General features: G+C 34.5%; 1 protein-coding gene across 3 annotated transcripts; it reads left to right on the plus strand.

The window, feature by feature from the left end:
* Positions 1-58: 58 nt before the first annotated feature.
* On the plus strand, positions 59-8864 carry LOC123707448 (trafficking protein particle complex subunit 12). 3 transcript variants are annotated; one of them, XM_045657495.1, is made up of 11 exons: positions 60-497; positions 570-802; positions 960-1040; positions 1259-1339; positions 1758-1938; positions 2692-2849; positions 5175-5318; positions 6172-6315; positions 6982-7148; positions 7238-7361; positions 8046-8864. In XM_045657495.1, exons 1-11 carry the CDS (start codon positions 371-373, stop codon positions 8292-8294), a joined length of 1689 nt encoding a protein of 562 aa, XP_045513451.1. In that variant the 5' UTR covers positions 60-370; the 3' UTR covers positions 8295-8864. The 3 variants fall into 3 exon arrangements, with proteins under 3 accessions (XP_045513452.1, XP_045513451.1, XP_045513453.1); XM_045657497.1 differs by having other exon boundaries at positions 7238-7296; positions 8046-8231; XM_045657496.1 differs by lacking the exon at positions 5175-5318 and having other exon boundaries at positions 59-497.
* Positions 8865-16654: the final 7790 nt, after the last annotated feature.

Raw genomic sequence — 16654 nt, forward strand, 5'->3', positions numbered from 1 at the left:
ATTCGAATCAAGAATTGATGTTTTTCCCATTACCTGTCAGTGATCATCATTGTTCATTCATGTACAAAAGATGATAGGAATTGGAAATTTGAAGTTAACTTACACTATGGCTTGCTATTGTATTATTTATTGATAAAGCAAAAGCTAAAAGGAAAACCAATATGAAAAATCTAAGAAATAGCGGTGATAAAATTTTGACAAATATGCCTGCTGTCAGTATGATAACTAACTGGCAATAAACTGTTAGCTGCTTCAATTGTCATTTCTCGTACCAAAAACTTGAAAGTGCAAAAACAATTATTATGAAAATTTAAATATAAGACAAATATTTTTACTTTGATGTACAACTTCTTATAAATTACTAGTAAAAATGGATAAACCTAATTTAAGTCAGTATTTTGGAAGTTCAGAAATACCACCTGCATCTCAGTTCTTTGATGAAATTGGTACTTCACCATCAGAAATGGTACAAAGCGTATATTTGGGTGATTCGGAAGGTACTTACATCTTATACTACACTTTCAAATTTAATATAAAATGTACAAAAAGTTCAATCGTAAATTTTTAAGGCGCACAAACCGCAACTACACCACAAGTTAGAGCATCTTTCGTCCAGTCTCAAGAAGGCCCTACAGATATATTACCAACTGTTAGTGGATCTACATCGATTCCTGTGACTAGTTTACCGGATCCTTCAACATTTTTTGATACTATTGGCCCAGACCCTCCAATTGGGGTTCTGAAAACCAATACTGGTTCTGCTGCTATGATAACTGATGCAATGGATGGATTAAGCATAAAGGTAATAGAATACCTTTGTTTTCTAGCTGTATATGTCACACACAAACAATAAAGCTTCAATATTTTTTGGATTGGCCTTATTGTTTGTATTGGATATACTGTGAAAAATTATTTATGTAATTATTTATATAACTATTAATCTAAATATAATTTTATAGAATCAACCAGTAGACAAGGAAGCTGATAGAAGAAGAGATGCATGGATACCAGATGAGGAAGCCAAAAAGACTTTAATAAAGGTAGTAAACTTAGTTTCATTATACAGTATCAACATATTGGTTTTTGTGATATGTATTAATCTATTATCTGGAAAAACATTACCTCATAACACTCCATGCTTGTAACACATATTTAACGGATCTATATTGAAAGAATTAAATGCTAATAATGAACTGTTTTGTATTTTCTTATATACAGGAGTTCACACTACTTTGTTGCACAAATACATAATTTTTAGGCACAATCGTCACCAAAAGGATCTTTCTTTCCTGAAAGAGAAGTTCTGACAATGCCTGGAATTGTTTTAGAAGAAGAATTGGTAAGTTGCATAAAAATAATATTATCCAAATTTCAATTACAACAAGTCATTTTTATATATTTCTACACTATCATTGAAAATATACTACTTGTAATATGCCCAATAATTTTATCATACAGTTTTTAAATTTTTTAGTAAAAAAACCTTTGGATTTTGTTCATTAATGCCTATGCTTAAAGATTAGACAGATTGAGATAATGCTTTTTACCTGATTAAAACTCTTTTAATCATAAATTGACACAACAAGGAAATGATTTCATATTTAAAACTAAATGTATATAAGTATGCAAATGACAATTTAATTTGTAAGGTAATATAATTTTTATGATTAAGATTTGAATGTTGTAAGATATAAATAATGAAGTGTCTTATATTCCTCTACAACATTGTGTTCTTAACAAATTATCACTATTTTCAGGCAGATGCCCTTCAGGAAGTAGCGGTGAAATACCTTGGTGTCAGTTCAGCGGGTAGCCGTGGTGTTGTTAGAGCTGAACATGTGAGTCGAGATGAAGCTGGATTAAGAGAACTACTTAGGACTGGATATTTGAGGGCAGCTGTTAATTTGACTGCTACTTTAATAACTGCTGCGGGACAAGGTAATCTTAAATTAAATTTTATTTGATGGTTTGTGGGTGGTAACACTGTTTTCTCCCATATTTCACAAATATATATATTTATAATGTTGTCACTGTTATGGGTTATTATATATATTTACTGCATTTATCACCTAACATTTGAAGCATTTTTCACGATTTATTGTAAATTTAAGGCTGTCAGAGACATATAGGTGATAACCTATGTCATCCTAAATGAGAAAAAGTGACAGCTGAAATCAAATTATATAATAAATTAGTAATTTTTGTATTACCAATACTCATAGGTTTTATTATTATGTATGTATTATGTATATAAACACACTAGCAGCTTAATAAGCTGATTCGCACTTATTTTGAGAAACTATCCAACCTATTATTAAAAGAGTTCAAAGAGGGTGCACTAATTATACTTTCCAGAATCCTATTCCGGTACTCGGTTTGGAAGAATGTTCTTTAGGGAATTTGTGTTATATTTAGTGGTCTTCAGTTATAAAGAACTACCCGTCAAATGTTTATTTTCACTTAAAATAAAGAGCTTCTCAAGTCCTGAAACATTATAGTGGCCAGTGAGGATTTTATAAGTATAGGTTGTCTTAGGGGCAAATTAAATATAATTTATAGTAAATTTTTCCGCACATTGAAGTTATTCCAGCCACTAAGGATGTATATATACAACTACTTGGAGGAACAGTACATGATCCTTCCACAGATTTATAGAAATAAGTAAAATAACGATTATTACAATGTTATTAGGACCTGGTAGAATGCACAGACCGACAAAACACACACCGCGTACATTACAACTGTGGCTGACAAGGTTCGCAGTGATGTTGAGGATTAAGCTTAACGACTCGTTGATGAAGGAAGCGGAACCGTTCGGTGATTTTATGAAACCGGACATGTTTTATCAGGTATAAAATTATTGTATATGTAGCGTCAGGCCCCGACATTGTTAAGATAACAAACACAAAGTTTTCTCCGAATCACTTGATTTATTCCAATTCTAATTTCAGTCTCTTAATTCAATACGATTTCAATAAACAAATTCAATAGGTAAATATTTCGAAGGCTACTCGGTAATTACGTAACGTGTGCACCGGGCAACGGTCGATGAACGACTGCCTAAGTTGTGCGCGCGCGCTGCTTTATATTGGTTCTGTAGTGGGGATCGAGTGACACATCGTACGATCGTTCGACTAATCGCCCGTTGCACGTTGTTTTACAAAACATTGATAGTGGTGCCGTCATATATATTAAGAGTTTTTGAAATTTTTGTTAAAATTAAAAAGTTGTATGTTTGAGTTAATCTTGTCTATTCCCGAATCAGAAATATTGCGATAGTTTCGTATTTGAATTTGAGACCTGTAAACATGGTATGTCAAACAAAGTTTTTTCGTTTATAAGTGCGTCATCATAACCATTAAAGACGGACGTCCTAGTCCGGAAATATAATACAAATAATATACAACATTTCGGCAATTTTTTTTGCCTTCGCTTTAGGTTATCATCTCCCTAAGACAATTGTGCAATATTGAGCTCCTTAATAAATTTCTATGAATTAAACTCCATGTTCCCTTTGCTGTATTCGTTAAAAAAAAACATTTGCTTCAGACCATTATAAATCATATATTGTTACAATACTTATAACTATTTTAGTAAAATTAAAATTAGCCAAATTATTAAAACATTTCATTCGTAAATCTACGATGCTTTGAGGCACCAGATATATGGGCATGAACCCAATGTCTCAACACAGCACATTCGGGGTTATCTATTATCTAATATTCTCGTGTCACAATGTTTGTTCCTATACTCCTCCGAAACTGCTCGACCGATGCTTAAGATTTTTTTTATGCATATTTAGTAAGTCTGTGAATCGTACATTTCTACTACTATCTATTTTTCAAACCCTTAAGTGTCTCCACCCTAAAATATTAATTTTTTATTTTTTAGACATTTATTTTTGTTTTATTTTTTTTATGATACAGCATACTACAATACCACCCTTAAATGTAGCCCCATATTTTTTATTGTAGTAGATAGTTATTTTTATTGAAGTAAAAAAATGTTTCCTATAAATAATATACATGGCAAAACTACGTTTGCCGCTTCAGCTAGTTACCTATAACCATCAGGATATTCTTAGTACTCGTACGAACCCTACCCATCGGTGAGGGTGGCGGATGATTGACGAAAAGTCATCCACGTATGCATCCATAACCTGATGCGCTACAAGACAAAATATTAAAAAGTAATTTTGATGATTTTTTTCCATCTGCTTCTAAATAACTTAACATACCCTGGTTGGGGAGAGGGTTCCACAGTAAGTCTCCATCATGTTCTGTCTAGAGCCTTGTATTACACCTCGCTCCGTCTTTCCGGCTCTCTTTGCCTCATCTGCAACTGTACCACGCCAGGGTTCATATCAAGCGTCTGCTTGGGAATATGATTGGGATCGAAGTGTATGGACGGCCTATCCATTTCCATTTGCGTCGCTTGATCTGCTGGCTAATCGGGCTTTCTCGGCAGCGCTCCCAAAGTCGCTCCTTAAGAGCGATATCTTACCGAGCTGAACACTCCACTCGCCCAAGATTTTCATGATGTCACACGATGCTTTTATCTGCACCACTATAATCGTTAATTAATTAATTATAATTTAATTTCTTATATATATATATATATATATATATATATATTCTTATATATCTTATATTATATATATATTATAAACTTATAATTATTTACATAAATTTAAAACGTTTCCCGGCGTTTCGCGTGCTTTACAGCTTGCGTGGGTAACTTTAAATTTTAGTTCTTATATTATTAACTATTTTAACCAAGATTATTATTACTATAATATATTTACTATCTACACTAAATAGTTACACCGTTATGCCGTTTTTCATCTATATTCTTTGGAAATTATAGAAGATGTACCGCTTATGTAATATAACAATTACGCCGTCGGCAAATTCGTTGACATTGACAAGCGGCAATTCGTCGTCGTAGATAGTTTGTCTTCGGAGCGCCCATAAGAACTGTGCTTCTAACCTAAGTCTGGATTCGTATGTCAAAATCAAATCTTTTGACGTACAGATGTCTGACTTATAGATAATAACCTCAAAAGTCATGACGTGTCTGTTTCCGCAGAGGCTACACGTCTTTTTGCCAAAAAAAAAAAACCTTAATATTTTCTAATTGATAAAAAAAAACTCGGTATTATAAATATGTTTCAGTTTTACCCGGACATACACGAAAATCGCACTGGTTCACTAGTACCGTTTTCGTTGCGCCTTCTAATTGCAGAGCTGCCAAGTCATTTTGGCAAACCCGAAGAGGCAATGGACAGATTATATATCATACTGGATGTTATAGATATGGTATTTTTTTCAATTATAGATAGATATTTATGTCGTATTCTCATAATTTTTGAACGCTTAACATCAGTCAGGTGTTAAAGTGACGACGTTAGGTCGTGCTTTTGAATAACGCCTGTGGATCTATGGATGTTTTTCTAACAAAAACTCGCCGTTATGGTAAACATAAGATGAGGGAAAGATGGCTGATCGTCTATTAGTTTATGAGAATTTCTTGACCAATTAACCAATGTGGTGCAATTATTACTCATGACGGTTTTTTTAAAATAAATATTTAAAAAATCACGCGTTCGTTTGCTGTCAAATACCCTGTATAGTCATAATTACTTTTACATTTATGAAATATAATAATAAGACTCTTCCGGCTTTAGGCCGGAAATCTAAGCTTTAAATATTGCTTAGGGTTCATTGAAAAAAGATTACTGATAGGTCTGCAACGCACTCGCGATGTTTGTAAAAATTCATTGAATGTAGTATTGTCTTTGGTTAACATAGCTTTTACACATTGAAAGAAAATCATTTTTTATCGGATTAAAGCTATTTGTATCTTTTAGTCGATACCAACTCCGGGGAAATAAATACAGATAACACAACTTTCTCTACAGCTGTGATACTTTTGACATTCAACACCTTTCGTCTTCAGTCACCGTGACCACGCACGCTGTAAAGCGCGCGAAACGTCGGAAAAATTTAAATTTATGTCAAATAATTATAAGTTTAATAATAATCCAAATAGCTTTAATCCGGTTAAAATATTGTTTTCTTTCAATTCATTGAATTATTCATTTCAAAGTCAAACTGTTTATTCTAATTTTAAAAACATAAAACAAATATTTTCAAATATAAACTTCCACAGATGTTATCAAATCTAAACAAGAATAAAACGGAAGATGGCTGTGGCATTATAACGGAAGAGGATAAAAATGAATCAACTCGTCTATGGTCGGGTCGTCGCGTCAGAGTGCTCCATTCGATTGTCAATTGTGCCATTGCTTTAAAGGTAACGCGCGGTATGGTTGTTGCCATGGTTACCATGTTGCCATAGTAACATAAGGTATCTTTAGGCCACCTTTTTTAAAGCTAAATATACTATACTAGGTACAACATTTCATTTATTACAAGATTCAAGTAACTGTAGACTATAACTTGGGCCAGTTTTTTTTATTTATTTAATATATATATATTTTTAAAATTAAAAGATGACAACATTGAATTCGTTTATATTATATTGTTTTGTTAATTCCTTCCAGTACATTCTTGCAGTACAGTATAATCTTTTGAATGTTACATTGTTATCTCTAACTAAAAAAAAAACTTAAAATGCGAGATATATGTTGCTGCGACTGTTGTTCTAATGATGACAATTAATTTTATAAATAGTTGGGAAAACAATTCGCGTATATGTTGTGTACTGCCGCTGTCTCCCTTTTACTCAAACGCATCGGGTGATGGAGTGAAAGAGAGTTCCGATCGTGACTCTCTATCGCTCTCGCTTGCACGCTCGACTAAGTCGTCATGTCTTTTCATGCCTGAAAAGACATTCGTTCAAATAAACAAAATGCGTTGATTTTTTTGCACTGGCAACACTATAGTTTACACGATCGAATAAAAATAACACTCTTAAATTAATTACTATTTTAATCTTCATCGTAGTTCTTATTTATAGGACTTCAGATTAGCAACGAACATACTAACAAAGCTCCAACAACAATCGACAACAGCGCAGCAGCAACGCTCTCTTTCGAGTGCGCTGTGCCGTTTGCAACTTTTGGCGGGAAATGTCGAAGCGGCTTATCTACATTTACAGCACGCCAGGCTGACAAGACATCATTTGTGAGTATATTGAATATTTAAATTTGCTTATCTGTCATCTGTCATTACTAAAATATAAATATATATTAAAAATTATTTTGTACGCTTAGATGCCCGACCCCTGACGTGCGGGAGTATGTGGATTTGGGCCTTATAGACATCGCGCATGGCAAGTATCAAGATGCATACAATAACTTTGCCAAAGCTGGCGATCAGGAACCCACTAACATAATGGTAGGAGCTATAATTATTTTAAATAAAATCAGATGAATTATACTTTTCTCAGATTTATATACAACCTGATGTTAAGTGAACATTCTCAATGTGGCTCGCAAAGGGCTCGCGAGTGCCGGCCTATTAAGAATTGGTATTAAGTCGAATTGATTCGGAAATACTTCAGTATGCAGCTGGTTTCACAAGACAGTGGTGCGTGGCTAAAACTGTCTGAAATGACGTACACTTGTGGAATGACGTACACTTGTGGAATGACGTACACTTGTGGAATGACGTACACTTGTGGAATGACGTACACTTGTGGAATGACGTACACTTGTGGAATGACGTACACTTGTGGAATGACGTACACTTGTGGAATGACGTACACTTGTGGAATGACGTACACTTGTGAAATGACGTACACTTGTGGAATGACGTACACTTGTGGAATGACGTACACTTGTGGAATGACGTACACTTGTGGAACGACGGACCTCGTATTTGAAAAGATCCTAGCTCTCCGAAATCGGAAAGATTAATCCGAAAAACATTCCGATTTCGGAAAGTTCGGAAAAACATAAACACCGAACCTGGTCTAACCAATCCTCATTGACCCCATGATATAGTTGCCGCAATCTTATCTGCTAGACTATCGAAGTGGTCTGTCAGGCTGTATGTTAAATAATTATTGTTATTTTGCAGGTGGCAAACAATATAGCAGTATGCCTTCTCTATATGGGTCGGCTTAAAGAGGCAATATCTGTTTTGCAAAAGGCCATACAATCAGACCCAGAACGTGGTTTAAACGAAAGCCTCTTAGTCAATTTGTGTACGTTATATGAATTGGAATCGGCCAATACGGGCGATAAGAAATTACATTTATTACGAATGCTATGTAAACATAAAAGTGATACTGTACCAAATGTTGTTGAAGCGTTGAAATTGTCGTAAATGACATCTGGCAGCTGACAGCTGTCACATTCCCGAGTTCACGGTGACCAGTGCTAATGTTATTGGTGTCTCTTTCATTTAGCACATTTAAATAGAGATAGCGTGATATAATTTGACGTTTTGAAAAGAGGCTGCCGTCACGTTGGTCCAACACGTAATATTATTAATCAATATAAATGTTATATAGTAATGAATTGTATTTTTAAGAATAAATTTAAAGAAAATATGTCTATAATGAGACTTATATTTGTGTAAGGACTTATATTGAATAAATGCATGATTAAATAATGTCCCATTGTCCCGTTACGCTCAGTACGCTTGCGCCGCATCTTTCTCTCTTCCACTCGAAGACTCAAGTATGCAATCATTTCATCAATGGTCTTGTTATGACGTTGTCACGTTAAACCATCGTCGGTAAACCGACTTTACAGAATATTTTTTTATAATAATAATTGAGGTTTTGTATATATTATATTTGTTCCATAGCAATAAAAGTGTTTGAATTAGGTATTTGAAGTTAAATGGTATCATTTGTATAATCCAACAAAATCTGTTATAATAAAAGATTAATACCGCAATTGATGTTTTATTGTACCCAAATTAAAGTGATGAAAAACTCACGTGTTTAAAAATAACAATAAATAATGATCCTCCATATTGTTTATGAATATAATATGACTCTCAAATAACTATTTCAATACAGTAACCAACAAAAATACTTGAAATAAATCAGATAATCTTAAGAATAGTAGCAATTTATTATTAGCAATTGTTACGTACTGTTATATATTTAAAACCTTAGAGACCTATGTCAACTTCTATTTTAGCAAGCTGGCATTCTCCTATTCAACTGCCATGAGCATTATCTTTCATCTAAAGTCAGTCCCACTTTACGATTCAAACCGAGCAGTTGTCTTTCTAAATAAATCCTTTGTGTAAAATAAATCCTTTTTTAAAACTCTAAATCCGGGACGTCGTATAACATTGGTGGCAGCTCAAGGGATTTTTAAAAAATCCTCGGTACGCCTCAGTTTGGCAGTCGCGACTAACGAGTGATTACAAAAGTGAATATTTCTGTGAATAACTAGATTTTCCTATTCGCTGTGAATTCTGAAATTGTTTTGTAAAGAAACATCCGCCGTCTCCGCCCTATACATCAAAGATGTTCATCGGTAAAACTGCAGCATCCCTGTAAGTCTTCTAAAATCCTATATATTCGTATTTCAGTGTGTTGTGTGAAAACAATTAGTGAAGTTTAAAGTGCTAAAAATAGAAAGGTTGTTTTATAAAATTACAATCTCATAATTGGTTACAATACCAATTAGAAATCAGTGCATCGCCTAATCAGTTCTCAGTAACGCTAGCCGTCGTTGCGTCGTTATCAGTATTGTGTAACATATAAGCCATATGCCTAAGGAAGATGTTATTGTACGCGAGTCTAAGAATAGGTCAGCCACAGACGTTGATTTAAATATACTAATTAAATTCATAAATAAATTCGATGGTAACCGCGAAAAATTAAGTGCATTTTTAAATAATTGTAGAAATGCGGTAGAACTTGCTACTCAAAACCAACAGGACATTTTACTAAAATATATTGTAAGTCAATTAGAAGGACGCGCAGAAACGGCTTGTTGTGTAAAAGAATTTGAGAATTGGCACCAGCTTGAAGAGTTCTTAAAATCTCAATTTGGTGATAAAAAGCACTATGCTGCGTTGCTTTCTGATTTACAAGAATGTCGTCAATTAGGCAACGAAACGGTCAACCAGTTTGCATTACGAATAGAGGCTTGCTTATCAAAATTATTATCCGAAATTAATATAACTATCCCTACTAAGGGATATTAAGATTATAAAAGGATGAACTGGCAGGCCGCGTCGCAGCTATGAAAGACTTAGCGTTACACACGTTTGTAGTCGGCCTAAATCCAAGATTGTCTACTGTAGTTCGATGCCGTGACCCTGAATCTTTGAACGACGCCATTAATTTCGCTACTTCGGAAGAAAAGTTTATCAATGCTTTGACACGACGAAACACTAATTACGCCCAAACTCCAAATACTCAGAATCAGGCGCGATTCCGCCCATCTCACTCGTCATATCCACCAAATAGATCAGCTTTACAACATGGCACTAATAATAATACAACATCTGCCGCGTCTAGGCCCTCTAATCCTATAGTGTGCCGATATTGCAAGGCTCCAGGGCATAGTATTGAAGGTTGTCGCAAACGAGAATACAATAATAGGAAATTTGGAAACAATCAAAATTCAAGCTACAACCGCACAAACCCTACTACTTCCTTTCAAAATCGGAACCAACCGATTCATGCAATAGCTTCTTATAAAGATTATGGTGTCGATGAGACAGATAATCCTTTAAACGAATAAAGGACTTCCGACAGTGTCTCCCGAGTCCGAAATTTCAACGTCCTCTATTGCTATATCCAAATGACACCGCAAATTCTATATCCTATTACAATTCCAAGGTCACACACACCAGCCCCAAAATAAAGACCATATTCATATTTCTAAATCCAAGGTCACACAACAGGGTAACCAGCCCCAAAACGAAGACCATATTCTCATTTCTAAATCCAAGGTCACACAGCAGGGTAGTCAAACTCATAGTGGTAGCAACGTTAATAAATCAATTTCAAAATCCTCTGTACCACATAACCCTAATTCTAACAATGGTGCAATAAATTCCCAACAAAGGACATGTGCATCTACAGTATCCGGCACTCTAAAATACTTGCCTGCCATATCTCCTCTTACAACATCCATGGTCGATATCCCAAACACCACGCCTGAGATAAAAAACAATATATATAACAAAATACATAACGTTACTTCAAATCCATCCGAAAAATACTTACCCTTTGTGGAAGTTCAAACCTCTGTATCTACCAAACTATTTAAGCTCCTTGTTGACAGTGGTGCATCTATTAGCCTTATAAAGAAATCATCTATTCAAAACATGCCTGAAATAGACGAACACACTATAACATTTTCAGGAATTGGAACTGCAGATAAACCAATGAGGTCATTTGGACGTATACCTATCGAATTCAACTCTCCGAGGTATCGATTTCACATTATTGATAACATAAATTTTCCTTACGATGGTATAATTGGAAACGATTTCCTATCAGACAACTACTCAAACATTGATTTTAAGAATGAATCGCTTACGATTAGTCAAGTTGAACTTGCTTTAAAATTTAATGAACCAATATATACTATTGCTCCTCGAACTGAAACCATCATAGAATGCTCGGTACTTAATCCAGAAATAGGTGAAGGCTTGATGGTAGATCAAAATCCCGTCGACTCAATTCTAATTGCTAACTGTATTGTCAAGGTGAAACCTAATTCTAGAATAAACATTTCTGTTGTAAATATCTCTGAATCTCCAATTACGTTAAACTCAAACTTAAAATTAAAACTTACGCCCTTGTAAAACAAAGAAAATCACCAAATATTCAATATATCTCATACCATCCCCAACAATGCCGTTAACAGAACTGAGCAGGTCTTAGACCTTTTAAGAGTCACTCACCTTAATAACGAAGAACGAGAATCATTATTTAATCTTTGCGCTGAATTTTCGGATATATTCCACCTCCCTGAAGATTCTCTGACTTGTACTAATGCGCTCGAGCACCAGATACCAACTTCTTCCTCTGTACCCATTAATACAATAAAAATCATATCGATTTGCTGAAGTGCATAAACAAGAGGTAAACAATCAGATTAATAAAATGCTTAATGAAGGAATTATCAAACCGTCAACTTCTCCATGGTCATCTCCGATTTGGATAGTTCCAAAAAATCTCGATGCTTCTGGTCAGCGTAAATGGCGCATTGTTATCGACTATCGCCGATTAAATGATATCACTATTGGAGATTCTTACCCTATTCCTAATATTTCAGAAATTTTAGATCATTTGGGTAAATGTAAATATTTTAGTACACTCGACTTAGCTTCCGGCTTTCATCAAATTAAAATGTCTGAAGCTGACGGTCCCAAAACTGCTTTTTCCATTCCACAAGGACACTTCGAATTTGCGCGGATGCCGTTTGGGCTCAAAAATGCCCCTTCCACGTTTCAGAGGTTGATGAATTCCGCTCTATCAGGCCTGCAAGGGCTGCAATGCTTTGTCTATTTAGATGATATCGTAATCTACTTATTTGATCTCCAAAAACATATGAAAAACCTCTCAAATGTCTTTGACAGACACCGACAGTTTAACCTCAAACTTCAGCCAGATAAATGCGATTTTCTGCGCAAAGAAGTTTCTTATCTCGGTCACATAATAACTGACGAAGGTGTCAAGCCGAATCCCGAAAAAACCAGAGCCTAAATCCTTCATGGGGTTAGTGTCCTACTATCGTCGTTTTATACCTAACCTGTCTACAATTGCTAAACCCCTTACAAACCTCTTAAAGAAGGATGTTCCGTTCATTTGGCAACATGAACAACAGTTAGCCTTTGAAACTCTTAAAAATAGCTTGATCTCCGCACCTATACTTGCTTACCCTGATTTTAACCAAGCATTCAATCTCACATGCGACGCATCTAACTATGCAATCTCCGCTATCTTGTCACAAGGGTCAAGGAAAAGGCCGCCCCATCGCTTTTGCGTCTAGAACACTATCTAAAGCCGAAAGTAACTACAGCGTTACCGAAAAGGAATGCTTGGCTATCATATGGGGAACTAAAACCTTTAGACCATACCTGTATGGCAACAAATTTACAATTTTGACAGACCATAAACCACTGAAATGGTTATTTAATTGTAAGGATCCTGGATCCAAGCTTGTAAGATGGCGTTTAAAACTCGAGAAGTTCGACTACAACATTGAATATAAAAAGGGAAAAATCAATAGTAACGCCGACGCTCTGTCTCGATTTCCCGTCAATCCAATTATCAAAGATCAGACTGATTCTCAACGAGTAATACCGTCTTCAAGTGAGAATGATCCACTTCCCTTTAGTCCTCTAACAATAGATGATCTAGGTATCCAACTCCCTTCGACATCCAATGCTGATAGTGACAGCCTACCCAATATCGATCTTTTAGAAAACGATGAAATGTTGATTCCTGCTACTAGCCCTGAGAATAAGACCAACTCACCAACGCAAAACCCTTCACGCTTTTCACCTCTTCAAGGCGCTTCAAATTCTAACACTGACTACAACGACTTCCTGAAAACTATCTCAAACAAAAATGAAAACTTCAACACTCATATAAAGGAACACAATGAAAGTCTCCTTAAGAGTTATTCTAAAGCCATCTTAATACCTGTATCAATCGACTTCGATGAATCAAATCCATATCTCCAAGACATTCTGTCCACACTACCCGACTCTACCAATATCCTAAATTCAGAAAGAGAACTAATTCGTTTCAAAAAATCGAAATTAAAAACAAGATATACTATCTTTTATTTACCAAAGTCTACTATTTCGACGACTGTACATATCCAGATATATTCAAAACTCTCAAAACAGCCCGAGACGATATCTTGCTTTCCGCGAACATTGGAGAAATAGCCATATCTGACTTTAAAAGTCTCTTCGAACAACATTCCTTTGTTAAAATATATGGCATGCTTATGTACTTATTTAATAATACTAACATAACAGTAAATATACACCATAATACCATCCTATATCCTGTTCCTTCCGAGATCACTAAAATCCTTAAGGAAAACCATGATATCCCGATTGCAGGACATCTAGGCTCAAATAGGATGTATATGTAGAATCAAAGAACGATATTACTGGAAGAATATGCGTACAGATATAGAAAATTATATACAAAACTGTAAATTATGTCAATCAAACAAAGCACTGATGAAGATCAACCAATCACCCATGCAAATCACGACTACCGCTACACGCCCATTTGAAAGAATTAGTCTCGACATAGTTGGCCCTTTGCCTGAAGTTGGATTTCAAAAACTTAAATTCATACTTACTCTTCAAGATGATTTAACTAAGTTTTCCATTTCATACCCAATATCAAACGCTACAGCAGAAGAAACCTGCGAAGGTTTAGTTCACTTTATTTCCCTATTTGGTATCCCTAAAACCATATTAACAGACCAAGGAACTAATTTCACTGCCGAATTATTTAAACGAACATGCGAATTTTTAAAGATAAAACAAATTTGGTCATTACCCTACCACCCTCAAACGCAAGGCGCTTTAGAAAGAAGCCATTCAACTTTAAAGGAATATTTAAAATCTTACGTAAACGAAAATCAGACAACTGGCATAAGTTCGTATATACCGCCATGTTAACCTATAATAGTAGTGTCCACACAACGACTAAATTCACTCCATACGAACTTGTTTTCGGCCACAAGCCATATATCCCTGACTCAATATTTGAATCACGCCCTGACGTTACATATCCAGAGTATATTAAAATGCTCCATCACCGATTAAAAATTTCTCGAGAAAAAGCTTTGGAAAATATCAAAACTTCCAAAGAAAGATCAAAAACCTACTATGATAAACACATGCGGTCTATACAGTATAAAGTAGGTGACTATGTTTATTTAAAAAATCACGTCAGGCTGCGCAAGGCCCTTTCGCCAATTTGGAAAGGTCCCTATAAAATCGTTAAAGTCCACAATAATAATACTTTACACCTTTTAATAAATCGACGTCATGTTAAACATCGTTTGATGAATTAAAACCAGCTCACGAGATCTAGTTTAAATTTTATTTTATAAATGTTTTTTTTAATTATATATATATACTTTGTATACGTATTTAAGTTGCCAGTTTTATAAGATAAGTTTATATCAAATTTTATTGTTGTATTTTACGTTTTATAAGTAACATTATTTTAATCCCTTTAATAGTATTATAACACGCTCACATATTTTCCAGGGTCATCGCAATTCTCTGCAATGTCACCCTAGCTGAAACTGAAAATCAGTATGTCAAAAATATAGTGAAAGGTCCTGGGATGTTCTTCGACCCTGTTGGCACACTAAAGATAATAAACGACCAATTTCATATTGTAATTCCCGTAGAGATCATTAAAAACCGATAAAAAATCAACCGATAAAAAATCATATAATGGACATAAATAAAGTGTTCAATAACGTTCAGTCTTGCTGTCAGAGAAGCGAATTAATTGGTGTTTCGCAATGTCATAACTTATTGCAACCTTTAGAAGCAATCTTTAAAGATCTCCAACGTGACTTTAATGCCGTTTCACTTCTAGTATCCGATAATTACGTTTCGAAAAGATCCGCATGGTTTTCCGGAATAGGCACTGTATTTAAACACATATTCGGTACCTTGACCGAAGATGATGCGAAGAACTATGAAGACGCTATTAAAACCCTTTATGAAAATGATAAAAAGATTTCAGGAACATTGAAGAAAACCGTAATTGCTTCCCAATCTGCCATTTCCAATATAAATCAATCCTTACATGAAATGAACCTTAATCAAGCAAAATTGAATGGTGTCGTCAAAGAATTAGCGTCTACGGTATCCGATATAACAAATGCTTTTAATGAGGTTAATTTTAGGAATAATTTTTATAACATTTTAAATATTTTGCAATCAAATTTACTGACTTTATCATTTAAAGTGGAAGACTTACTGAATTCCATTTTACTCATTAAAAGTAACACCTTGCATCCTTCAGTTCTAACCCCAAACCAAATGTACAATGATATTGTAAATAATTTTAAGTTACTCCCTAAGTATAGAGACTTTCCTGTAAACATAGAAATAAGCAATATTCATATTCTAATTAATATAGCCGATTTAACTTGTTACTATTTTAACAAAAAATTAATGTTTATTGTAAAGATTCCACTTGTAACCTTAGAACATTTTAATATCTATAAAACTGTGCCATTGCCTATTCCACATACGGAGGGTAATTTAAATTCTTTCGCTATGATCCTCCCTTCGGAACAATTTTTAGCCTTGAGCACAGATAAACTATCTTATATCTATCTCAAAGATTTAAATGATTGTAAAAGCTTACTTACCTATACTTACCTTTGTGAAATAACCGATGTCTACGCAGTACTTAATAACACTTCATGTGAAATCGAAATAATTACTAAAGCCTTAACTACCCTTCCAGAAAATTGTCTTGTTAAAGTCATGTTTGGTGATTTAGATATTTGGCATAAGCTAAATAATAACAAATGGATATTTGTACAATCAAAGTCCACTAAATTGTCTATTGAATGTAATCAAAATGTATCTGAGTTAGTTATATCCGGTACAGGTGTACTAAATTTACCAATATATTGTGTAGGTTTTCATAAAAACCTTAAGTTGGTGACTAAAGTGTATCCTAAAACATATGT

This window comes from Pieris brassicae, chromosome 3, assembly GCF_905147105.1.
Source record: "Pieris brassicae chromosome 3, ilPieBrab1.1, whole genome shotgun sequence".
Classification (NCBI taxonomy): domain Eukaryota; kingdom Metazoa; phylum Arthropoda; class Insecta; order Lepidoptera; family Pieridae; genus Pieris; species Pieris brassicae.

Excerpts from the sequence above, each read along its gene's own strand:
- LOC123707448 (XM_045657495.1), top strand. The coding sequence starts at position 371 with ATGGATAAACCTAATTTAAGTCAGTATTTTGGAAGTTCAGAAATACCA. Across the intron at positions 2,850-5,174 it reads AACCGGACATGTTTTATCAG|TTTTACCCGGACATACACGA; the intron begins GTATAAAATTAT and ends AATATGTTTCAG. Across the intron at positions 6,316-6,981 it reads ATTGTGCCATTGCTTTAAAG|GACTTCAGATTAGCAACGAA; the intron begins GTAACGCGCGGT and ends TCTTATTTATAG.